This window comes from Sparus aurata, chromosome 9 (assembly GCF_900880675.1).
Source record: "Sparus aurata chromosome 9, fSpaAur1.1, whole genome shotgun sequence".
Taxonomy (NCBI): domain Eukaryota; kingdom Metazoa; phylum Chordata; class Actinopteri; order Spariformes; family Sparidae; genus Sparus; species Sparus aurata.
Genome location: NC_044195.1, coordinates 21188324 through 21214940, shown reverse-complemented (window position 1 = coordinate 21214940; position 26617 = coordinate 21188324). Strand labels below are relative to the sequence as shown.

Here is a 26617-nt window from a genome sequence, read left to right as displayed (position 1 = left end):
GTTTAGACAACATCTGATATTGAAGAACGAGCTCACACTGACACTAAGTCTGAGGCAAATTCTACCTCTATAGAAACTTTAACTGCTGCGGCTGTAAACGCTTTTAGTATAAGTGAATGAACTGTCCTGGTTTTTTAAGTGACTGTCGGGTCATGGAAAGAGGCCAGCATCCTGAACTCTTCAGTGCCACCGGGGTGGATTTAATTAAGCAGGAATTCTGGAAGTGAAGTAAGGCAAGGATTAAACTCAACTCGGTGAAAGCAAGTGCAGCGGGGTGAATTCATGACTGTGGATCCAGCGAATCGATCAATCGGTGTGATTTTTGACAGCCGACATGACAGGGAAGTCAACACATGAAGGCTTTTCAGTGTTACTGCTTCAATCTGCTTCGTGTTCTGAGGAGATTCTTTTACCGACCGGCTTTATTGATCCGTCTCAGTCACTTTGGTTCTAATCTACAGTCAGCTTTCCCCTTGCACGTCACTTTTCGGTGATGCATGGTGACAGGGGTTAGAGCGAGAGGAGTGGCAGGTACACGGGTGAGCGCTTAGAGGAAAGCCCATCCTGACCGTCAGCGCGGCCTTTCCTCCCAGGAGCTAAGACAACATCATAAAACCCTCAGCGACGTTTGCCTCGACTCCACACCCAATCCGTCCTCTCGGTGGATACGACCCAATAAACACACAAATTGATGGAGTGTGCCAGCGATTCCTGTCTGTGCACTCTAACGTCTGCCAGGCTGCTGGGTTTGCTATATTTTCCCCACATGTAGGCTCGTTTGGCTTTTTGTACGTGTATGTAAAGATAGATTTATCTCTCTTCCGGATGAAAACATGGCTGGATGGATCACACACACACAATCGCACCTTCACACACACAAAAAAAGAACAGTAGATATTTTCTGTCATTGTGAAACATCCTGTTGACGAAGTTGAATCCGTTTCCAAACTTGGTAATCAGTTCCTTTATAGCAGCAGCTGCTACACACTGTAAAGCCACACGAGGACCTCTCCACACCCGTTAACTCCTTCCTTGCGTTACACACCAAATTCCTCTCTAAAACTGACAGAGAGAATCCCAGACTCCCGGCCCTGACCCCTGAAATTCCCGGTCATGGCCGGCCTGTCGTCCTCGCATTGTAGAGCTGTGGTGACGAGGCTTTGGGTTTCACACCATCACCTCCGCCCCCCCTCCACACGCACACACACACACACACACAAACACACGGACACCATCCTGAAACATCCCTCACCGCTCGATGTGCTGTTTATGTCTAGGGCTTTGAAGCCGGAGCCACGGATCGGCATGCTCGGTAAGCATTCTGTGTTGAAATGGGTAACGTGAGAAAGGGTGGACTATTTTTCTACTCGGGGTCTTTTAAATGCAGTTGTCACTTCCTCCAGCTGCCACTTAAGAGAGCTGAGAATCTGGGATCATCTGACGGAGCAAGGAAGGAAGTCAGGAAGTACAGTTAGCATGTAAGGGAGGAAGGAAGGAACGGTTCAGAAACTGGCTAATGGATCCAGCATTCCTTTGAGTTTTCTTCTGTCTTAACATGTAATTAAGCTTGAGGTGCCTATTGTGTGCATCATCACATTCAATTAGGGGGACTTTCCAACAATGCTGTAGAGAGTCCTGAAGCTGTGGTGAACTAGCGGTGCTGATTTTTTATGAAGGAACAGAGGGAGGTATTATTAAGGCAGTGGTTAATGTGTGCGTCAGCAGAAGTCCTGCAGCTTTGGTACAGTCTGGAGGTGGTTTAATCTGTCACAAGAGCCCTGGGACTAATTACCAACAGGCATCGTCTGACCACACACAAAATAACACAGATAATCCGTCCTCATAACGACACTCATGCCTTGTGTTACAGCCACGCTCAATTTTTAACATAATAAACACTTTTTTTACACGTTAAAACTGCGTTGAAATCAGAATCAGCTGCTTGTAGAAATAATAACACCCCGATTAAGCCGTTTTCGCCCCGCTAGCTTGTGTTTGCATTTCTTGTGTCTCTATGAGTAACCTGACACACACGTCACACGGGGGGCTTAATGCTGTGATAACCTCCTGCTGACACCACACTGTTGACTTTAGTTTAACCTGCTACATCACCAGGCTTTTCACACAAAGCTGAGTGTGGTGATAAATGGAAAAGAACATCTTCATACTAATGACAAATAAAGAAGTGCAGGAGCTGGTCTTCCTCTCTATTAGCCCATGATGACAAGTATTCAAAGGAAGGAGGTGATACTTCACCTGCACCAAACTTGCAGGGGAGTTACGCGTTCAACTGATCACGGGACTAAATTACAATAAAAGCAGGTAATAGCATTATAGCATAATGATAGTATAATAGTATATAGGTAAAAAATCTACCGCATGTATGATTTCTTGTACCCCTCAGCAGCCATAACAAAAAAGATGTTCAGAACAGCCTTGATTATTTATTTATTTTTTTTGCTAAGTAAGATGAGAAGATTGACACCATTTTCAGATTTGTCCGATGACTTTACAGTTATAACATTTTAGTACATAGTGTAGCATTGCTGTTAGCTTAGCTTAGCATGAAGACTGGAGACAGGAGGAAACAGCTATCCTGTCTCTGTATGAAGCAAACATGTTTTCATCTGTTTAATACAAACAAAAACCTGTTGTGGGCTGAACTATTTCTTGGCTTAGCACAGAAACTTCCTGCATCTTGTTGTTTTTACACTTTGGTTTCTGTACAGAATATATAAACAAGATACAGTGGGACAATCAGTGAGCTTTAAAGGCGCCAATAGACAGAATTAATTACCTTTGTGGTAGAGCAATGCTTCATATTTATTGTAATGACATGTAAGTGGTATCGTTCTTCTTGTATAAATCTTGACCAGAAAACAAATGAGTTAATTTCACCAAATGTAGAACCAGCCCCTTTAATACCTCCCTCCAGTCTCTCACAGCGTTCAAGAGAAGAAAGTCATATGATATTATACGTTCACAAGACACAACTCATCAAATCAGACTTACATCCAGTCTACTCTCCAACACCCATCCTTCCTGCCCTCCCTGTGTCTGTCACGTCTCCTTGTGTGTGTCTGTATCCGTATCAGGGCGTCCTGGGTGTGTCATCCATTGAAATATAAATCACCTCAGGGTGGGTGAATCACAAATTTCTTGTCATCTCGACATGGTTGTGGAGAAAGAGATCAACCTCGATAATTGTCTGCGAGATCTGTGAATTTAAAGTGAAATGAAGGAATCACTGTAGAGTCATGCAGGTACATGTCTGGGTGGTTTCGCTGTAAACCTTGTGATCAGTGTGAAAGCAACAGAGACTGAACTGTGTAAGTGGCTTTGTTTTTTTCAAAGGGGTTAAGGAAAAACAACTCAGCCTATTAGAGAGAAGGGAGCTAATTTTGTTTTTTTAATCAAGTCAGTTTATTTTTTGCGCCCAAAATCATAACCACATTGCCTCAGATGACTTAACAATCTGGTAAAAACATCCTTCGACCTTTGACACTCGATTTGAGTAGGATAAGGAAAAACCAGGAAGCGCTAACTTAGCTAAACTTAGCTTAGCCCATAGACTCAAAACAAGGAGAAACAGCTAGCCTTCCTCTGTCCACAGGTAAAATACTTAACAGGTCATACATCTTGTTTGTTTAATGGGTACAAAACCTGAAGTGCCGTTTTAATGGCGGTTACATGCTGGACTACGCGTTGCTAACTTAAGCTAACCAGCTGCTAGCTGTAGCCTCACATTTAGTGCACAAACATGAGCGGTGTTATCTTCATTTTTAACTTTTTCTACCGTTTTCTACCAGATTTACGCAGAGAATATTGATCTGCCTCCGCCTTTGTTAAGCAGCTGTTGATCGCTGCTTACCCCTCACACAGTGAATGTCCGTTGGCCTTCACCTTGGCTGACCCACCTGACCGACACTGCGAGCTGGTAATGAGAGTAGCTTAAATCCTCTCAGTTCGGAGGTCTCGCCTGGCAGCTTAATAACAGCCAACCTGTGATTACTGCTCCCAGCCCAGATGTTGACTTTCCTTTTTTAGCCCCCTATGATTACTGCGCACAGAGTCGGCCTATTACGGGATGGAGCATGTGTGTCTCTACACACATTGACTGTATGTTAAATTTTCCTTAAACACGTTGCAAAAAACCACAAGGGCGTAAAATATAGGTAAAAAACATGTTAAAAAAAGGTCAAATTCTTGACTCTGTCATGATGAGGTTAATGTTAAAGTTGTAATTTCAGCACTAATTGCATGACGAACATCCCGCCGGGCCTAAACACACACCCCACACAGCATGACTGCTGAGGTCTGAAGAGTCTAACTGGCACCTTGGTGCTTAACAGAAGCAAACAACACAGCACGGAACAATCCACAGTCATGACCTGTCAGCGTTCCCATCCATTCCCAGTTTGTTTTATTAGACATGGGTGTGTGTGGTTCGGCCTCCGGGTGTTTGTAGGATCATACACGCTTTGACACTGAGACTATGATGAGGAGGAATGTTTTCAAGACTCCACATATGTTTATCCTGCCCACTTGAAGTCAACCTCAATTCACATCCTCATCCACAGACAGAATATAGAAACACTCATTCAGCAAGAGAGAAACAGCAGCATACGTTTTTCTTTCTCTTTTTGTTGTTTTTTCAGCCATTCCTGCTGCACGGTTAGATCTTTCAAACGCTGCACAGCCTCTTAAATACTGTACAGTATATCTCCAATGTGTCGAGTCGCCTGGAGCACAGCGACATCATCCTGACCACCAGTGCTCCCTCGCTCTCTCTCTACTTTTATAAATTATGAGCTTTAAATGTGATGTATGTGCTTGCGCAGTTGATGATGCAGCTTCTGGGAGGCGTGGGAGGAGACTGTTGTGAGAGTATTGGAAGGAGCATTATTTCCATCATTAATCATTTTCTTTATCGATTCATCTGCTGACTTGTTTTTTGAGTTAAGGAATAATCATTCGGTCGATAAAATGTTAGAAAATGTAACTTTCCTGAAGTCCAACATAAATTTGCCCTTCAAATTGCTTGTTTTGTCCAATATGCAGTCCAGAAACTAAACATATTAATTATGATATCATATTAAACAAGAAAAAAGCATGCTAAGTGTGACAGGTATCTCCGCCACACAATGCAAAGACCTCCATGACATGACGTCAAAACTTTTTTAATGTTTCCACACTTTAATTCTTTCATATGGCTCCTGAGTCAATATGTCAGTAATACAACACATGTTCAAAATGACGAGCTGTGTAATCCGAAAGGGTCACTATGAGCCATAACAGGACAATGTGAGGTATGAGTGAAGGTCAAAGGCAAAGTAACAGGTCACCCAGAGATGACTCCACTCAGCCTTAACAACCACGAGTCTACTGGCTCACATGGTCAAACACACACATCCTCTCTGACAGTCCTGACTGAGCAGCATTCCTGAAATATCTCCTCAGATTCCTGCTGTGTGACCCCGTAACAGACCACGGGCAAGCACAGAGAGGGCCAGATATGTGGCTGACAGACAGACAGGAGGAGGAGGAATGTGCCAGGTGGCTCTGGAGATACTCAAAGTCATGAAGCTGAGCCGATGATCCAATCAAACACGCAGTAATCATATCATTTTGCTTGCCTCCTCCTTGTCCCGTTTTGTTGTTGGAAAAAGTATCAAACCCTGAGCGCAAGATCACACCGGCGCTTTGATCACCGTAGAGGAGTGATGGAAGGAAAATATGTTCACACAGGATAAGGATGTAAAACAGGAGCGTGTGCCAGGAGTCTGTGGCAGAGAGTCAAGTGTTCATCTCCTTTTTGTTGCTCTCCTGAAGACGTAATTTGTTATGCAAATCTTCTTCAATGCACTCATTAGCTACATGGCTGATTAGCTGCATGAGATGACGATGGGGGAGGTGCCATCGACAAAGGACACGGACAGACACACAGACTACCGAACACATACAGTACAAACCTGCACACTTCATGTCAATGTTGTGACTCGGTCGTTCCATTTATCGTGTTAATGAAAACAGCTTTGAAGACAGTGATGACAGCAGATTATCGCTGCTTTGCATGTGTACGATTCCTATTAACCCAGTGACACAGTTGCATTCATAACTTCATCGTTTTCAGGCCTTCTGCTTTAACAAAAGCACTCTTTGAATATTAACGGTTGCCTTACTCAGCCCTGCCTCCGGGCCATCCTGCTTTAAGTCTGTTTACAGCCTCCTCAGCGGGGGGGCTCAGGCAGCTCCTTGGAGTCAAGAACAATTGATGAACTGCACCCTCCATCCTCCACCCTTTTTTGTTTCTCCCCCCTTTTCCAGCACAGATCGGGGGAAGCCCTGTTCTCCCTCATGGGACTCCTCCTCCTCCATTAGCTAATTTCTGATCAGCTGCTCCCTCCCATCATTTATTCATACGTCTTGCAGCACAGATGCTGAAGGGTCGCCTTTAAATCATCTGATTTCTCCCCTCGGTCACACCTCCCCGCCCTTCCCCTTCCCTGCCCTCACCCCACGCTGGCTGGCTGCGGGCACCGGCTGCACTGCAGACTGGCAGACGTTACAGGAAACAAAGAAACAGGAAAATGGAAAGCGTGCATGCAGAGGCACACTTGTATTTGTATCACTGTTAATTACTCTTTATTTATTCTTTTTAGTGTAATTATGTACAGCGTGACGAGCCTGATGACAGCAGCCTGTCGCATGTTGCCAAGGGGCTGCATGACTGCACGGTGAATTAGTGAAGAAATTCCCCTCAATAAACACGACTGAAGAGCTCTATAGAATCACACTTAACCCCTTACTGACCTAGAGAAAAATCTAACTAAAATTTAAAAAAACGCCAACAAAGATCAAGCTGAGTCCGATTGTTCCTGTAATAAAATGTTACATTATGTGAAATTATATCCAGTAACCTTCAGATGAGGTTTTGCAGGGCGTACAGCTTTTTTTGCCCCACTGTAAAGCCTGTGGCCAAAGACCCAGAGGGACCTTTGCCCAGATTCCCCTCGCAGCTGCACTCAGCCTATTTGTTTAATCTCACCAGCTACTTGGCGGATTCGACCTCATTCCACTCACTCAGCATTCAGCAGATTTGGTTTCAATCCCTGATTTTGGCTCACTTTTGATGGAGACGGCAATAAGCTCCGGCATTGTTACCTATTGTTTTTGTAAATTCTTCTGGCTGCATTTAATCCCGTGACTTTCTTGTCCATTACGAACAAATAAAGAACTCTAATTTCTGCAAAATGTCAGCTGAAAGACAGAATCCTCTGGCCTGCTGACCGCTTTCTTCATATTTTCTTCTTATATTTAAGTCTTATCGTCCTAAACCATGCAAGTTTGGTAAATAAGAAAATGCCATTGGATTTTGGTGGTTAGAAAAGGAAAAGAACAATGTCTCACTGTATTTTAAGTTGAACAATTGTAAAAATGTTCCTACAACAGGGTTATTTCACACACAGACTGGCAACATGCAAGCGTCGATTAGAGTTGGGGGTTGTCTACCGAATTAGCACGTGACGATGTCCGCCGTGAAACATTGCGATAGTTGAGTCTCAACAGTTCCCGGCAGTTAGCTGCGAATACCAGAAACCAATTACTGTAGATCAATCAATCAATAACTCCTGTCTTAACTATAAATTTCCAAATATAGTATTTCTGTCTCTGTATTGATGTATTTAAATTGCCCACTTAGAACTTCCTGGAACTCTCTGAAGTCTCTGACAATCAGCATTTTGAATTTCTGTTGTTGCAACTCTCTCTTCTCAAGGGGAGTTGTCACAAGGCAGGAGTTGCTCATTAGCACACCGCTGTCACCCGTCACCCGACACCAGATCAGATCAGCTCCCTGCCTTGCGTGTGTCTCCCAATCTGAGTGTCAATATGTTTTTTGACCAGTGTTCTGGACTTGCACAAAAGGGTTTTTGACTCGGCCTCATGCCTCTCTTTTGTTATGATAATGCTGCTGCATCCTGGTATTTGAGGTGGTAATGAAGTGCTTGACCATGTTCGAGATGCGTTCTTGAACATCTGCTCCTAGGTCATCAGAAGCTTGGAGTTTACCTGGGACAAGTATAAAGAAATCATGAATGAACACACGAAAGAAAGGAAATGTGAGAGGGACAAGTGAAAGCAGCAGTAGCTATGGTTTCAATTGGAGGAAAATGTTCCTGGTGGATGCGTTCCCGTGTTACGTTTATCCTCCGACAAATGAGAGGCTTGTCAGGAATCCAGCTGGATGCTCTCGTCTCTCAGCCAGGCATCGGTCCTGGCCATCAGTCAGTCATACCTGCAGCAACAACACTGCTGTTCGCTGGGCAGGCGTCCACTCGCCGCTCCTTCAAACCACACTATGATCCGAGAAATTAGCTTTTCATAACTAACTGTCCGACCGTGTTCGAGTTAGGCCGAGCAAATTAGCTTTCTTTTGTTCTTGCTGATGCGATCACCCGATATCACCTGCGCTCATGCTACGCTAGACAGCGGAGAAAGAGCCGTGGCACCTTGTACTGTGTACGCCCTTAAATATTTAAGGCTCATTCATTATCAAATCTCTGAGCTGGATGTCATTATACAAGCTGCAGAAACTCAAGCCTCTGACTCCGGGATCACATCATTCAGCCCGAGTGGTTTCTGTGTCAGAAAGCATGATGGGACGTCGGCGTGCAGCCTGTTTTGGTGGATCAGATTACTTTTGTCAGCTGGTTCTGCCTCAGCGGTGCTACACGTGCTCGGTGACATGCAGCTTGAAGAATTTGAAATTAGCTCGAGCTGGAAATTTCATGGCAGCGGATCAACTTTGCTTTTTAATGAAGCTATTAAAACTCCTGGTTACCGGGGGCATGGGAGTGGAGTAAACTGAGACCAGAACACACACTGTTTCACTGGTTTAGTCAGTGGTTAGTTGCTGCAGCAGCTGACTCAAGTTTGGGGGACTTAACACAAGCTGATGCTTGTGTCCCTCTGCGTCCCAGCTGGTCATTGTTTGGGATATTTCCGCCTGGTTAACTTCTGAGCTCTCAATCAGAGGTGCTTGCCTTTGTGCTGACTTAGTGACGGAGCTCTTGAGGATGGAGGGGACAAGAGGGGGAGGAGTTTTGGTGAGACCATCTGTTGCTGAGACAAATAATCTCGACTTTATACCCTTCAGACTCTTAAGACACACGCCCATATACAAGACACAAACAAATGGACAAACACATCTGGTGTGCGCTTCCTCGACCCACCACAACTTCAACCAACTTCAGTTTGACTGGATGATTAGTCAACCAGACAAATCATTGGCATATTATTGGTTTTTTTGGTGTCCATGTTAACAGATTAGAGCAGCCACACCAGGCCCACAGGATGAGTGCCAGGCTTTGAAGCTGATTTTCCTAACCGTGTTGTTACGTCGCCACGTGATGCACTGGGGCCCAAAAATACTTTATCCCGTTAAGCTAACATTGTGAAAGAAGCTTCTGTAAAACAGTGGATACATTAACATTAAACTATTTTCTCCCCATTCAAGTTAGCTGGGCATTAACCGGAAGTTAGCCAGCTCGGATGGTGGATGTCTCTGGTGCGTACGATCTGTGGGCCCCACAATGCACACGCTAAGTGGAAGACAGTCGAGTCATTTTGGCTTCCTGCGCCACTGAGCAGCTTTCATAGATATGAACGGGACTTTGCCTTCATGGCTGTGTCCAGGTATGATTAAAACGTCCTTGGGCCACACCAGCTGTGTGACTTCATCTCGAAATCTGGAGATTTGTTTACGTGTACTGTGAAATGTACTTCAGAGGGATACTTTCTACTGTTATACTTCTCTGATTCATTCTTACTTTTACTTAAGTATGGAAGTATACAGTTCTTCTACTTTTATCAGTCTTTTTTTACACAAGCATTTGTACTTCTTCTTGAGTAAAGAATGTGTGCACTTTGCCACCTCTGCTCTAGTTGCTGTGTCGTCTTGTTGAGGGTAGCACCCAGCGTTAAGGTGCATCACAAGCAACAATGTAAGGAAACAGAAATTATTTTAAAAGGTGATATTTATGCGATATTGTCACACATGTATTATTAACGTGATATCAGTATTTCAATTTCATGTTGAAAAGGTTGAAAAAGAAATTTGAGAGCAAAGCAAGACTAGTACAGCTTTATTTTACGGGCAGTTTCCGCTCTCTTTGATTATAGTGCCTGGTGGGCAGAGCTCCAGAGTGCAAGTCACTCTGCACAGACGCTGCTGCGGCGAGCCAAGACTGAATTAGCATCTTTAATATTGGCTGGCTTGTTGCTTACCTTTGGTTTACCAGATAGTGTCGACTCATTTAATTCACCAGTTATTATAATGATTATTGGGTCTCTACATTCCTGTTTAAAAACCAGAGCCAAGTGTATCTTCACTATAAAACTGCTATTGGGCTCCTGAGAAAGTCCTTATCCATGATGAATGGAAAACCTCCGATAGTCTAACTCAGCAGCTGAACCATTCACATCTACTTAATATTTGCGTCACTGAAATTGAAGCAATGCTGGGATGTTGTGTATTATCACACAGTATTACGAGCCATGCCTCTGCTGTCCATGTCAGGACCTGCCTGCGGTATTATTCCTAGTGATATCTCACGTAATCTGCCTTTTGTTACAACCTCCTCGCTGCATGTTTCTTCACCGTCGCAGAACAAACAGCCTCTACAAGACGACGCCTGCCAGAAAATATTCTGCTGAATTCAACTCCCTGTGATTTCCAGTTACATAACAGCAACTGATCTTCTTAAATTCTATAGAGTAAACACTATTAATCTCCTCTCCTTGTACCTCACGTGAAGCAGCTTTTCCTCTGAAAAGGCCGTGCATGCCAAGCTGGTACCAGGCGGACACAGTCGCTCGCTGGTATTAAAGTCACCAATCGTCTCATATTGAAACTGAGTTAATGTGCGGCCATGTGTTGAGAAGAAATACCTCTCTTACATTACTGTTATTTGTCTGCCTCTTTCTCCTAACAATGGGAGGCGGGACTTTATCAGGTGCCTGCACCCTTCCTCTTTCCCCTCTCGCTCCCTCCTCCTGAGCCTCCTCCTAATTTACACGACCCCCCTTCAGCCCACTCACCACTGTCCCCCGTGGTTTGAGAGAGCCACATTTAGCTGCCCTCCATTAGCTGACTGAAAGACTAAGAATCCTTGATGATGGAAGTGGGTTTGCAGTCTGGATGGTTGGACTGAGTGACCCTTTGTCCGAAGCCTGAATCACAAATTCCAGAAAATAATGGAGACAAATCATCACTCATCACACTTCAAATAACGGACTCAGAATAATTCTTTATTGATCTAATCTCCCTCTTTGATTCTGTGATCAAGCAGATTACATTTCACGTAAATATCCTTAACAAAAGCATCTCGATCTTTGCTCTGACCCTGGTGGATCCATGGGTGAAAGTGTGTGCGCACACGTGGCAGCCTGTTGTTAATAGTTAATGAGGATTGATGTCTGGAAGTGGTGACCTTGTGTAAGGTTTCCTAGTGGAATCCATGCGCATTGATCTCTTCAGTTTTATGCTCTGTTGGACACACAATTCCCTTTTGCTGCGTATTTTCCAGGGCTACCCTGGTGGTGGCACTTGCGATGATTAATGGTGTTTATCTGTCAAAGACAGGTTTAAAGGAGAGGGGGCAAATTTCTTGCACATCCTACAAACAACCACAATGTTCAATTTGTGTAACATTACTTATAGATGAGACTACAGGTAGAGGAAACACAAACAGGCCACTTAAAGTTAATGTTTGACATATTCGGTAATGATAATCTTTCATAAGTGAAACTACAAATTGTTATTTGTACACTTCAGTTCAAGCAAACGGTTTTCTGGCTATTTCGATACATCTGTATCTATATATCGATAATATCACAATCTATTTAATCACAATCACAGTCATCGATCTTAATTGCAATCTTTTTTTCTCAATTTTGATACGCCAATAAGACACAATATTGCATCATATCCACAAGAACTATATGCAACATGTAGTAAATAGTTCTTTTTTGTTACAAGCTCCTCATCCGACATCTTGTGATGATTTTATACTGTTTACAATATGCCTCCTAATGAAGAGCCACTTGAAGTAACACACACAAACAAAAAAAAACCCAAACCGGGCATTAACTGTACACAATTGTGCGGTTTGGTGAGAAACACTGATTTTTGTTTGTTTGTTTGTTAACAAAGCTTTAAAGGAAAATATCATTTTTACAACCCTCTATAGAAACCAAGTCATCTTCAGTTTTTGTAAATTTTTAACAGACCAGATATGACGTGTGAATTGTTGAGCTTAAGAGCCATGGTCGCCCGGCCGAGCTGTTTCCCTCTTTTTCCAGATGTTATGCTAAGATAAGCTAAGCTAATTGTCAGCTAGTTGTAGCTTTACGGACAGACAGACGCGACAGACAGACAGCAGACACGAGCTGTGATCTTCTCATCTCACTCTCGTCAAGAAAGAGAATGAGCGTATTTCCCAAGATGCAAAATGTTCCTTTAAAGTTAGATTTACTACTAGATGGTTATCAATAATTCATATTGTTTAACTAAAAGCATCATTTCTTGTGCACTCATCCTAAAAGATTTACAGTTTCGCTCTGCAGGCTTTGGTTCTCATCCATTATTAAAACGCAACCAGTTCTATAAACGTATCTTCCACCTCTGAAGGGAAATGGGTCTGAGCAATCAGCCACAGATTCCTGTTTTTGCTCCTGGTCACTGAGCTGCTCACAAACACGTCTGGGAAGGTCAGTGACTCCACACAGATACACAAACACAGGAGACCAGGCCGCCCAGATCAGCTGTTGTGCTGGTTTTGATCTCTGTCTGGAACCAGGATCTATTCTGGGACCATGGAAAGAAGTGCGTTGTGGTTTGTCTGACTGACATAAAGAAAAGAAGAAAGCATGATGGTCTTAGAAAAAAATGTGTATTGAATGATTTGCTAAAGTGACAAACGCTCATTTGGGATCATATACTTCTACTTTATGGAGTAAATCAGCCCTCACATCTAAAGACTGTCTAAAGTCCTTTCGACAGTTTTATTCAAGTGTGTGTCTCTGAGTAGCAGTTTGGGTCTCTGACACACCCTCTGCATACGGGCCTGGCAAACAGCGTTTTCTCTACTAAAAGGCAATGACAGTTTAATAAGAGGATAACTGTGCCAATTCTGTGTGGTGAGGGAGCAGCTATGTGGCAAAGAGCAGTGAGCAATGCTGAGAAAAATGGAAAGACGACTCAGGATCTCAGCTTTTTCTCAAATAATCTCTGCAGTGTCTTCTAGCTGAGCCACCATTACTCGCCCAGCACTTGAACACTTGAATATTTCTTTAACGCATTTCTCTCCTTGCTCTCTACCAAAGGTCTACATAAGCGTCATGAGCTAGATTCCTAAAGTATGATTGAAATGCAGATGTCCAGTACTTCCTTCATCACACAGATGACTCCAGCCTATGAGCCCTGTGTCCAGATGCTAATGGTGTTGTTGTGGTTTTTGTGTTGCAGGGGGCCCGAGTCTGGCTGAGACACAAAGAGCAGCTCCTCCCCTCCACCGTCAGCTCCTGTGATGATTCATCCCTGGTCCTCACCACCGACTATGGGAAGGTAAAGAGACTTCTTTGTCCCTGTTGAACCGTTAATCCTGCCAATGATTCACTTTAAACCATCCCAAACTTTCATTTGTACAGTGTAATTTTTTTCTTATTGGTTTAAAGATGCAATATGTAAGATTTTTTGTTTCAAGTCTTCCAAAAATGACCAAAGTCATATCAACGGAATGTAAAGAAAGAAAAGTTTTGGCGTCATGTCAAAGACTTTTTTGTTTTGTGTTGCAGAATATCTGCTGAAGTTTGACATTAGCATGCTAACCAGCTAGCCCAGACCCATCCTGTTTTGTAATATCACTTTTTACCACAAGAGGTGATAGACCAGATAGTGCAGCTCGGGCTGTCCTGCCCTGTGTTCAGAGATGTATGCAAGCAGCAAGTTCAATACGTCCTACAAGCATTTTTTTTTTGTTGTAGCTTTTTTAGCTTTTTTAGCTAATAAATAAACTAAATTTACACACAAAATGCCAGGAAAAGAATTATTCTTACACTTGATTGCACTTTGTAGATCTTAACTCAACAGACATATGGTCAATCCTTACATATGGCACCTTTAAAGGATAAGTTCACCCCAATTTTTAAAAAAATCTGAAATCTTCACTGTAGCTGCCAAGCTAAAAAAAAAGGTAATTAGTGCGTATCCCAACTGAAATGAGTGCATGAGTTTGACTATGCACCACGGTTGTGAATAACTTATTTCCAAATCAGTATGGGACCTGGGGGCTTCCTGAAATGTGGGCCAGACAAGCTATATGGTGCCATTTGATGTCTTTTATTATTATTTTTGTATGTTAAAACAAGTCCTCATCTACTTCAGTTGTTTCAGAGAATGCAACAGCGCTGTTTTGCTGTGAAGCTCCAGAAATGTTTTCTGAACAACGAAACTTCACCCAACTTTCCATCGGCGTGGGGGTGAGCAGATCATGACTGAACTGAACATTTCTGGGTGGACTTTCCCTTTAAGGACTGCACCCACATGAGTTTGTTAAACCCTTTAACTCCAGAAAAAAGTCATCATTTATAGCCTGAAGTCAAAATGACACACCTACATGCTTCCACCGGTCTAGTTTACATGTGACGCCTCCCCTCATCTCTCAGTTGTAATTTTCACGATTGCGATACGACTTGGGAGTGGCCCAGTGTGTATGTGAGGAGGTTAATCGTTGGCACATGTGTTTCATATCGAGGCTCTGCGGTGGGATCAACACCTTTTGTCGTAAAGTAAGAATGACAGGAATGGGCTCCTTGTGTCGTGTCACTGGCCTGGGCTTATCTGTTTGGCACTACACGGTGGTCTTTGTGTCTGGAGGAAATCCTGTTCAAGAGAGAGAGAGAGAGCGGCAGAGAGAGAGACAGAGGGAGGTGGCGATAGACGGTTAAAAAATAGTCCTGAATGTTAGTAGGACAGAGAGTGTAGATCAGAAATTAGCTTCCAGGCCTACTTTTATCTTGTGGAATGCCTTTGTAATGAACAAACCCTGTGAGCACCGGGTGCATGTGATCGTCCTTTTAGCTCCATGTGGTCAGGTCGGGGCCTGGGGAAGGAACAGGGTAGGGCCCGAGGACTGGCAGGATCACAACATGTCGCATCATCTCCACCCCCAGACAATGTCACATAGCCATCACCCCAGGCCTTGTGTTACTCCTTCACTGGAATCATTCAGTGTTTATATAAAGAAGAGCGAAGTATGCTCACTTTCTCGCTGGAAATTAGACCTGAATGTCTGAAATATCATATAGCGAGTTCACAAGATGTGGAAGGTATATGTGGTGATTTGCACAGCTGCTGTGAATTTTTGTTCAGATTTGACTTATTTTAGATGGTTCTGAGCCATGTTTTAACTGAAGTAGATTAGATTGTTTGTCTTTCTCAAGACACTAGAAGATGTAACGTTTCATGGATACTACAAAGGCCTGTGGGGCTTTCCCTTTCTTTTCTCGTGCACTGATTTGCACCAACTTGCTCAATCAGCCAAAAAGCTGCCGACAAGAGCTGGCAACAGTGCGGGATATACCGCAAAAAGTATGGCTACAGACGTTGGCAGGCGGCTGACCATCAGCTTGGTGTGTCAGGGCCCTGCAGTTTGCATGTGGGAGGCTGGAAGAAAAAACAAGTTCGCAAAGAATTAGAAAATATACGTGAGGGAACATATGAACTCATCCATGTGCCCTAGGTTGATGTTTCCATGGTCAGTGGTTTGGATTCTTGCCGTGTGAGAAGTCAACCATGTGTTGTCAAAGGGGCAGAGATATAAATACCATGTATCAGAGCTGGCAAGGATTCACCACACCAGGTCAGGGGTTGCGATATTAATCAGACCCCCTGTCTCCTTATTTATTGTCTTAATATGACCAGAGAACACCACAGGGTGTTGTTCTCATTCCAGAAACATTTCACCACCCTTTGGTGAATGTGGTGTCACGTTTTTTCCTGTGTGACTGAAAGTGTGGGATCTGAGCTGAAGCTGGTCTCATATGTTCTTCACATGCAAGCTCAGAATGTATTCGGACCGGGCCAGGCATATGGGTGTTTTATCTGTGTGTGTGAGACTCTGCAGCCAGAATGACAGGAATGTGTGACTGAAAAAACGGTCTCCACCTTCAGGATTGCCTGTTGACCTCATGTGATCCTCTGTCCCGGGATGACACACAATATCTGCTGAGGTTTATTTGCATTTCCTGGTTCACTTGTAATCCTGATTCAGTTGTAATCTGTATTTTAAACCTTTGTTAAGGGTATTATGTGTGTGTGTTTATTGTCTGTCTCTGTCAGAGTCCTGGTGTTTTTGCCCTTGTGTGCAGTTTCAGAGGTGGTTTGGTAAATGTATCCTGGCAGCGTTTTCCCCTTCAGGGATATACCATTATCCATTGCTTCAGTGCTCACAGTAAGGTGCAGCTCCCTGTCTGAGTGCTCAGCTTGCAAGACTCGAGAGAGTGTCTTCAGCCACACTGCCCCGGCTTTAACAGGCTGACCTGGCTGCTGTCTCATTAACCATCATATCAACATTCATCACTGTCTCATCCCCGGTGCACCACAGACCTGGGAGGTCAGGAGGATACAGCAGACACACTGAAGCTGAGAGCTAAATGTCTTGTGGCTCGTGTCTTGTCTCGCGTGTGTGTGTGTGTGTGTGCGTGCGTGCGTGCGTGCGTGCGTGCGTGCATGCGTGCGTGCGTGCGTGTGTGTGTGCTCCATGGCCAGATGGCACCAGCTGGATTAACAGTGTGTGAGTTCTCCCCAGAGGGGTGCACATGTAAAGAAAAGCAGGAAGAGGCTCTGTCACCTGAACTGAATGGCTGCTGTCAGAGATGATGTCATCCTCAGCCTACTGAACAATAAACCGAGATTGAACTGAGGCATTAATCATTTGTGACATGCCGTACATGAAATACTGCAGCTCATATTTTGTATCTCTAAAAACAGGCCAAACGCTGCCTCGTTGTTGTTGTCCAGCTAAAACCGTTAGATGTTTAGTTCATTAGTCAATTAACAGATAAATAATCAGAATATATTGATTTCAGGGCCACACAAAACATTGCATTGACATTGACGACACAGTGTGTGCAAGGCAAATGAGCTCATTTGAGGTGTTTTGGGTTTTTTTCCGCATCATTTAAGAGGAACGTTAAGATGGCAGCACATGATTAATATTAACAGTGTTGCCTCTTACTAGTTGTTCTGCGACTCAGTGGTTGTAAGCATGGTGACGCACTCATATTGTGACATCGTGTGCATAGCCTCCAGGTACTGAAGTTGATCCATATTACAATATATAGATATCACAGAACACCTATATTTTGCAATGTCCTCCATGTTGTGCATGAAACGCGAGCGACGGGGTCAGTTCACACACTCCAATAGGAAACAGTTAAATCAAGCTCAATTTGTTCAAGATGCATGTTGTTAGGATACTGTGTAAAAGTACTGCAATATGATGTTCAGGCCCTAAAGTAGAGTCCTGTCTTGATTTGGATGGTTATGCCTCTAAAAAAAAACAAGGATATTTTCCTTTTTCATCTTGTTACAATTCAACCCAGTTACCAAAGCCCTTCATTTACTCTCGGCGTAGATCCTTTTTTTTTTTTTTTAAATCAACAAATTATCTTTCAGCTGCATTAAAGAGCTGAGATTCTGACCAAGTCTGATTCCTAAAGTTGTGCTCGGCCTGCAGTCATACAGTCTGGGAGGTTTGAAATAGGTCATTGATTGCCTTGCAGTATTTTCTTGATTATTGGTCAATGGAGCCTTTATGTGGGTGCTGTGCATTCACGAGTGTGCTCAAGGAAATAACACACAAACATTATTCGTGAGCATCTGTGTGTGTGGTGCACACGTCTTTTTTTAGGATTAGCTGTCAGTCGTGTTCAATTATTTTAATATGAAGATGTTGCGGGATGTATTTGCCAGAGTCTCTCTGTGTTATTTGTTTCTACACAGTTTTCCCTTTAATAAGCCTGTCTCCTCCTGCAGCCCCCCCACGACCCCCCGTGTCTCCAGGGTCTGGGTGGGATCCCCCTTCAGCAGATGGATTCACTGTAAGACAGAGAGAGAGAGTCAGATGGAGTTAAAAAAAGAAAAAAAGAAGGAGGCAGAAACAGACAGTGATAAACAAGTTAGTGTTTGTGTCCACAAGCCTGTGATTTTGTGTCGGGCCATGTGTCATTTCTAAAGGCCTCGGATATATCTGCCAGTGAAGGTCCACAGAGCCACGGAGCCTGACGCCCGCCTAAATGTGAATATTCAGTAGAGCTGGTGGAACAAAGCGGCAGCAGCAGCAGGGTGTGGTTTCAGCCAGGAGGAAACAAAAGAAGAGAGCGTCACAGCTGCAGGAAAAAAAGTTTAAAATTCAGAAGGCTGCTGTCAGAAAAAAACTGTTCCCTCTATTTAGCCTGTGTAATCTTAGTGAGAGCAGTTTTTCTTGAGTGTGATGCATTTAAGAAATAATTACACTGAGAACAGAAGAAATCCAACATTTCATATAATTTCGGTCGATTTCATGCAAAACTAGTGGTCGTGTGTGTTGTGTATTAGTTTTAAAATCATTTTAGCCCAATTTATTAAGCGCCAGGAAAAGTTCTCTCTGAATAAAATGCATTTTTATAATTCTTACACGTAAAAAAATAATAAAGAATTGTTTTAGCTTTGTTGTGGCGTATATAGATAGAGTTATCATTAGCCTATGGTGTTATTTGTACATCGGGACATCTTTTTTTGCAAAATGTCAAATAAAACTGTAAAAGTAACAAATAAAAAAAAATTCATCTGGATTTGACGTTTTAAGCTTAAAGCTCGGAGGGTTTGAACATTTGATTTATTTACTGTGACAAAAGAAACATGACAGGAAGCAGTGGGACAGGAAGAGATAGATGCAAGAGATAAATCTTAATAATCTTCAGTTCATGTGATCAATTGTTTGGTCCATGAAGTGTCAGAAATTTAAGAACAAATGCTCCTCATGGTGAACAAATCGTTTGTTTCTTCCCAGTAATGGTCAAAAACGTAAAGATATTCAGTTTTCTAGCAAGACTAGGGCTGGTATTAAAAAAGATTCGACACCGGGACCTGAACGATTGTTTTCTATTGTTTTCCTGCATGCCTTGAGACAGCTAATCATCAGACGCCTGTGCAATATTTTGTTGTCTTTTGTTTTTGTCAGTTTTATTCACAAAGGGAAGGAAGAAATAAATACAGAAAGAAATAAGAGAAGGATAAACCAGACTCAACTGTCTGTCTCTCATGGCTCAGTTGCTTTAATAGCTTCATCCCGTAATCCAAGGAAGACTCTAATAAATTATTAATTCTATAGCAGCAAAAGTTTTACGTTGTTGTTTATGTGTCTGCCTTGTGCCCAGACACGTGTCCCGCAGTGGTGCAGAGCACTGGTGTCAACACCAGACTCCATTTGCAGAACATTGATTTCTACAGTGAACATTTTCGCAGATCAATGACGAGTCACATGGTGTTGTAAGTGGCATGAAATTATCTCCAAGCCATCGTTAGACCACTCAGATCGTTAACATCGACGATGCTGCTGTATCGCAACGTGAAACAGCCACTGCAGTGACATCCAACCGACTGAAATCATGAGCAGAAATTAATAAATCTCTCTAAGTTTTGCCATTTTGTTCTCAAATCGTATTGGCTTTACTTTGTGTCCTTTGATTTATAACTCAGAAAGAATCCAAACTATGATTTCATTTGTTTTTGGGAAGTTAAAAATCTATAACAGTGGACACACACTGTTTCATTACTTTAATGAGACTGTTGTAGATTCTTTGGTAGTATGAGTTGGATGCTCTACAGCTCCTGTAGGGAAGAATGTCCCAATATACTTCTTATAATGGACACTAATAGAACGTTAATGCACCTCCTAAAGACCAAAATGGAAATAAAAAAAGAGTCTGTGTGTGGGCCTGAGCTCCTCTCATGTTTCATCCTCTTTTCAGCCACGTCTGCAGGACGTTGTTTACTCAGCAAATGATTTGGAAGACATTTTATGAAGACATGAACGTCTTGAATGAGGACCGAGCTCAGTGACTTATCTCACAGGAATGAAAACAACAAAGGAACCAAACAATGAAATACCACAGTGAGGCAAAACTGAGGAATGTGAAATGTCTTTTGATGCTGGAAACTCCGGCTCAGTTTTCCTCAGAGCATCTCTGAGGCTTCTGACAGGAAAAAGTCCCTGAGGCTCAATCGCTCTGTGAAATCTGAACAATGAATTATCCAAAGGAGATCATAAACAAAGGTCACATGATGTGATGTAGCAACAGGGAAAGAGATAATTCTCCCCTTTCTTGTGTTATATATTTGTCTGGAGGAGTGGTAAAGACGCTTTCCAAGTACGCGGCTCATTGTGTGTTTGGCTGAAGAACCCATATTTGTTTTCGTCCTGTGAAACTTGAGGTCTTCGCGTAATCGAGAGTGTAACATGGGCCTGTAGCCTCTCCTGGCTGTTTGTTATCCTGTATTATCTTTGCTCCCCGTCACCTCAATGCATCTTTGAACTTGTGCTTTTGGGAATGTAAAGCATGCCGACACAGGCAGAAGATATAAACCAGACTTCTTTGGTTTGTTTGGTCGGGTGTTGAACAGATGTGGGAGGTTGATAAATATGTTCCATTTCCATTCAGCAGCACATTTGTGTTAATTGAATAAATGTGTCCAAGATGTGTGTTGATATTTTAGGATTGATGTACACTTTTCCTATCTTATCGTAACACTTTACACACTGAAATGTGTAAAACGGGAGGAGTTACCCTTTAAAATTAAAAACACTATTAATCATTTTCTTCCATCTGTCCTTTTTTTCAAGCCTGGAAATGATGCACACTATATGTAATCAAATGGTTACGCTAGCTAGAAAGTGGTTGATTGCTAATGTTAGCTAATTGTGCCTTAAATATGTTGCTTTACCTTGAAATATGGCCCGATGTCGCTCCAGACTTTTGATATCCATCATGTTTGCGGATGCTGATCATTCAGGAAGTGGAGAAATGACAGTGATTGGTTCCCTACATTTATTCTAACTTGTAACTAAGATGGCCACCATGTGAAGAGGCTCATGGTTTAAGTGGTAGTGCTTTGTTCATATTAGAGACATAAAGTTATATAATTTCTTACCATGCTGGGTTTTTTTCACTCTCACACACTATCAAATAAATCCACAATGATTTTGTATGATGACACCTAAATCCACCGGAGCCCAGGTGCTGATAGTGACATCAATCACATTAAGTGAATGATGTAATTGAGTGTGAAATGATAATACTGATTAAGGATGTAAAACAAGTGAAAAAGCCTGTTTGATTTATTAGTCAGTTAGGCCATGCCTGGTGAATCAGGGCCAATTTACCAGAGAGGAGAGAGGGTGGGGTTGAACCCGAACGTTTAGGGAATCTGGCTGTAAATCTGGAAGCTTCTGCTCGATGGATGACATCACCGCACGTGCTGCTTGTCTCCCCCGAGGTCGTCACCCTCACACTAACCTTAATACTGAAAAAACATGCGATCACTGCATTGTTATCATGCTTACACCCATTCTCTAGTGACCAGAGTCAGTGTATCTTTTCACATACTTATGAGGCTTTTCCCACACTTTTATCTGGTATAGTATTTAGTTTGTTTAATGCATTGCAGTAGATGAAAAATGATGGAATCCAAAACATGCAAACGGATGGAGTGATTTGTAAACTGTCAGCCTTTCAACAAAGCAATCTTCTTCAGAGCTCTTACAGATCTATCTTAATGCACTTTAATATAAAATATTCTGTCGCTAGTCATAACTTATCTTTATGCTTCTGACTCATCTGTATGCCACTTATATAGATACATACATATATATATATATATATATATATATATATATATATATAGCATATGTTGACCCTGTATGCCACTTATATAGATACATACATATATATATATATATATGTATATATATATATATATATATAGCATATGTTGACCCTATCAAATCATTTTGTTGGAAGTGCATGAGGAGTCTGCATAATACAAAGCTCTGAAGCATCTTTTATTTGACAAAGACATAGATAGTAATGAGAGCTCTCAAGGCTTTCTTGTGATACCACTAACTTTGTTAAGGCTGCACTGATCAATATTTTTATATTAACAACAGGGCTGGGCAATCTGACAATATTAGATTGTGTTTTATCTTGAAGGCGCCCAAAATCGACTTTTAAGGCGAATCATAAATATTGTTTTATTTAATGTCCTCCGTCAGTTTACCAAACCTCACGAGCAGATCTGCTCTGTGTGACAAACCAACAAAGTACTGAAGCCGACCAGATGGGCACGCTGATCGGATGAATTGCAGAATGTGTTTCCTGCTTGATTAACATATTGTAAATAATAATAATGCAACGTGAGTTATAGCTAGCTGCATGGCAGATGTGGAACTTGTGCCAAAAAGAACAGTCGGGACAGCTAATGTCAGCCATTAACCACTTTGTATAAACGTTACTGTTTTATTGCAGCCAGTCTGTTTTCACTATGTGATGTAAATAAATGCTCAGTGTCTTGGTTTCACAGACCAAAATTTTTCTGTAATCGTACCGCTCTTGTCAACACTCTTTATTTTTTAGCATAAAAGTTCTGATACGGTACGTCACCTGACCAGCACCAAACTCCAGTTAGATAGTTAGCGACTAACTGGTGAGCGCAGGTAGCATTTAGCAGCTAAGAAAAAACAGATATTCCCTTCAGTAGTTGGTGGAGACCAAAAACTGAGCCAAAATAAGAATGAATATTGGACTTGGCTCCTTCCAGTTTGCAAAGATACATCTCAATCTTCATCTACACTCCGTCAGCAACCTCACTTCTCTTTGCTGACTCAGCAGTCTTGTGAAAACCAATGTCTGCTCCCAGCTGGGACACATCTGAAAGAGCCAGGAGAGCCAGCAGTAATGCAATGGGACACCACAAACCCATACTCCATCGGTATTGATCCAAACACTGCTTCCCATCAAGTGACCAACACAGCTGCAGCGTGTTCTCTTATCTCATGTCTCATCCATTAGACGTCTAATAGCCAGAAAGTCTGCTGGACTCTCTTTGGTGGTCTGTTGGTTTATTTGACTGTTTTACTGCGAGTATGAAGACACTGGTTCATTTTATATCTTGCTTCTTCTTTCGCATTAGCTCCTAAAACTCTATTGCTGCATCTAATGGTCCTTTGTTGCAGGAAATGTGACATGGTGAGAGATTTGTTTGATCAAGGTGAGAAGTCAGGATATGAGAAAGAGAGGGGGCTCTCTACCTGTCAGGTGTGTCGGCAGCAGACACGGGCAGGCACCTCAGTTTTTCCAGTATCATCACTTGAATCTGCCTGACAGCCATCCATGCGTGTGCCACAAGGCTTTCTGTTTGATTCGGATGTGTGAAAATTCCTCTTTTTTTAAAACCCTGAGGGTGTAGTAGGTGTGTAGTCGGCCTCTGGCTGACTGCTGCGGATCTAGATCACAGATCATTCAATCCAATTCAAGCACCGGCACACAGTATTGTGAAACTTTTTGAATCTGTGTTTGTTGTTCCAGGTGATCTACCTACAGAAGGCAGAGCTGAACAGGGAGACGGTGTACCCGATGCACCCCAGCAGCATCCATGGAGTGGAGGACATGTCCACACTGGCGGAGCTGCATGAAGCTGCCATCATGCACAACCTCTTTCTGCGCTATCAGAAAGACAACATCTATGTAAGGCACTGTCTTAATCTGCAAGCACATTAACCACCATGATCGACCTGGAATCTGTGGGTCCTTCGTGTTCTGCAGGGGTGTATTTCTCAAACCATCAAAAACATCAACGGGAAACCTCTGTTGCTGCTGTAATGTTTTTGTTGTTAGGAAAATGCAATGCAACAACATGATGTTGTGTGTTTTTAGGAAGGAGCATGACCCACATTTAGTCACTCGTACTCTTACTCAGCAATTACTGCTTCAGTCACTATCTCCTATGTATTTGCAAGTGGCTCAGTTTTGATAAATAACAGTTGTCGTGTGTCCCTTGTCACTTGCTATTCTGGCCAAGAAAGGACGGAGATTAATTTTAGCTTTGGTTATTTGTTATAAAAGGAATATATATATATATGATCTGGGAAATTTAAAGCTAACAGGCTAATATTGTTAGCTTCTCCAAGGAGCTAACAACAATGTTCCACTCTCCAAGCGGCTAACAACGGTGTTAGCTAACAGCTAGCTAACAGCACTGCTAGCTTCTCCAACAAGTAAAGAGCATTGTTAGCTTGTCTGACAAGCTCACAAGAGTTTTTGCTTCTCCATTAGACGATCATCAGTGTTATCTTTTCCAACAGGCTAAAATCAGAGTTAGCTTCTCAAACAGTTACAGTTTGAGTAGCCTTTCAATCATAATGTTTTGGTGATGTTTGTTCCCCATCTTCTCAGTTATTGTACAGACATTACAACAGTTGAGGGCAGTTATTTTGAAGGACAGCGTCACTGCCAACCTTACTTGGGAATTTCTCCAGTTCGGATGGTTTTGTAATAACGAAATTCCTATCCTAAAAATCTGACTGGATATTTTCTGAAAGAGGCGGTTAGAAAACATGTTTAAGTAAAACCAATAATTCTAAATGTCGCCTGAAACTCAAATAATAAGATAGAATTTCAGACTTAGGACAGTTCTGTAATGAGAGAGGAAACATCAACGCAGACAGGTTTTCATACAGTATTCAGTATTCAGAGCAGGATTTTCCTTTAAGAATGTGAGATTATGGATCTGTTTGTCTGACCCCGTCTCTCTCACAGGATTATTTTCACAGCAGAGCACTGAAACACTACCCGAGCTTTATTAAAATAATCATTGCCCCACGGACTTTGTTGGTAACTTTGTTTTTTCAAAATCATATCTCCTAATCTCATCTCCGAGGACTCGCCCGGCCTGTCTACATGGCATCGCAGAATGGTTTCATTGTGGAACGATGACCCACAAACACACTTTTGTGCGGCACTTTTCCCCAAAGCGCATTACCCGAGCAGGAGAAAAGGATCCTAAAATATTACCAGAGTCATTGCAAACTAGGCCATATGCAGGCGTTTAAGAGTGTTACTGACTCCAGGTAGTGTGTCAGAGGAAGGAGACAGGAAACTGGGTGAACTGAACTCAATTCTAGTGTATAATATCAAGCATTTATCTCTGGTACCATGTGTATTCTATTCTCTTTTACTGATAATCCTTATCTCCCTCTCTATTTTTCTTCTCCTCCTCTTCCTCCTGCTTTTTCATTTCTCTCAGACCAACATTGGTTCTATCCTGGCCGCAGTAAATCCCTACAAGCAGATAACCGGCCTGTACGACAGCACTGCAGTCGACCTGTACAGCAAACACCAGATGGGGGAGCTGCCTCCTCATATATTCGCCGTGGCCAATGAGTGTTACCGCTGCCTGTGGAAGAGAGATGACAGTCAGTGTGTCCTCATCAGGTGAGGGGGAAAATAGAAAACGCAGGATTCACATTGAATGAAAACACAGTACCGCCTCTGAAAAATTACGATAAGTTAACAGGTTGAACATGAAAAGATCGATTTAAGTGTCTCTTTGTCTCCTTTTGTCCTGGTGTCTTCAGTGGGGAGAGCGGTGCTGGGAAGACGGAGAGCACCAAGCTGCTGCTGAAGTTTCTCTCAGTGATGAGCCAAAACTCTGCAGGTACTCCTCTGTCAGAGAGGACCACACGGGTGGAGCAGGCCCTCGTCCAGAGCAGGTACTGTTCAAACCACAACCACTGGCCCCAAATCCCAAGAAGTCAAAGTTCAGGGCGATTAACATCATTCCTTCAAATAATTTGTAGTGGAATTTGTTAATTTAGGTTTTTTGACTCATGAGTAATGTTTCACTTATCTCTCTCTGTACATATTGATACATATATACATATTTTTGTGTGTTTTTTTAATTTAACGTTTTTTTTGTTGTAAACTGTGTTAAATAAGGCCAGTCTTTGAGCTTATGAGCACTATGAGTTTATAAAGACGTTCGTTTTAATGCAGTATCAGTATTTCTATTTTCTGCAACTTCGTTCTTCCACTCCACTACATTTTGGAGGCAAATATTGTACTTTTTACCCACTACAGTTACTTAGCAGATTACATGCTGCATCAGAGCCAAAGTGGCTTAAGGTGTTTTTAAATTATTATTTTTTTTTTTTGGGGGGGGGCCCAGTCATAATAAAATACACACTGATAATTGGAAACATGCTGACCATATATCAGATATGTTTGATATGTATGCTTTTGATAATAGAGTACATTTAATTTAGACTTTTACTCAAGTACTCTTCATACGGGTGACTTTCACTTTTACCAAAGTAATATTATAACACGATATCTTTACTTTTACTTAAGTATGACCTTTGGTTACTTCTTAAAACAAACTGCACTTTAGATACTGTGATTATGACATGAGTCAACACTGTAGTCAGAATTGTAATTTTCTCTGTCAATATGAAAATGA

At 42.3% G+C, this 26617-nt stretch overlaps 1 protein-coding gene across 1 annotated transcript in view; it reads left to right on the top strand.

Annotated features, from left to right (window-relative positions):
• The window catches only part of myo10l3 (myosin X, like 3), a 65943-nt gene that overhangs the window by 2484 nt on the left and 36842 nt on the right, over positions 1 to 26617 (top strand). The window contains exons 2-5 of the mRNA XM_030428842.1: positions 13529 to 13627; positions 23689 to 23847; positions 25406 to 25593; positions 25737 to 25871. Of these exons, the coding sequence (XP_030284702.1) occupies positions 13529 to 13627; positions 23689 to 23847; positions 25406 to 25593; positions 25737 to 25871 (581 nt within the window). The remainder of the gene's footprint in view (positions 1 to 13528; positions 13628 to 23688; positions 23848 to 25405; positions 25594 to 25736; positions 25872 to 26617) is intronic.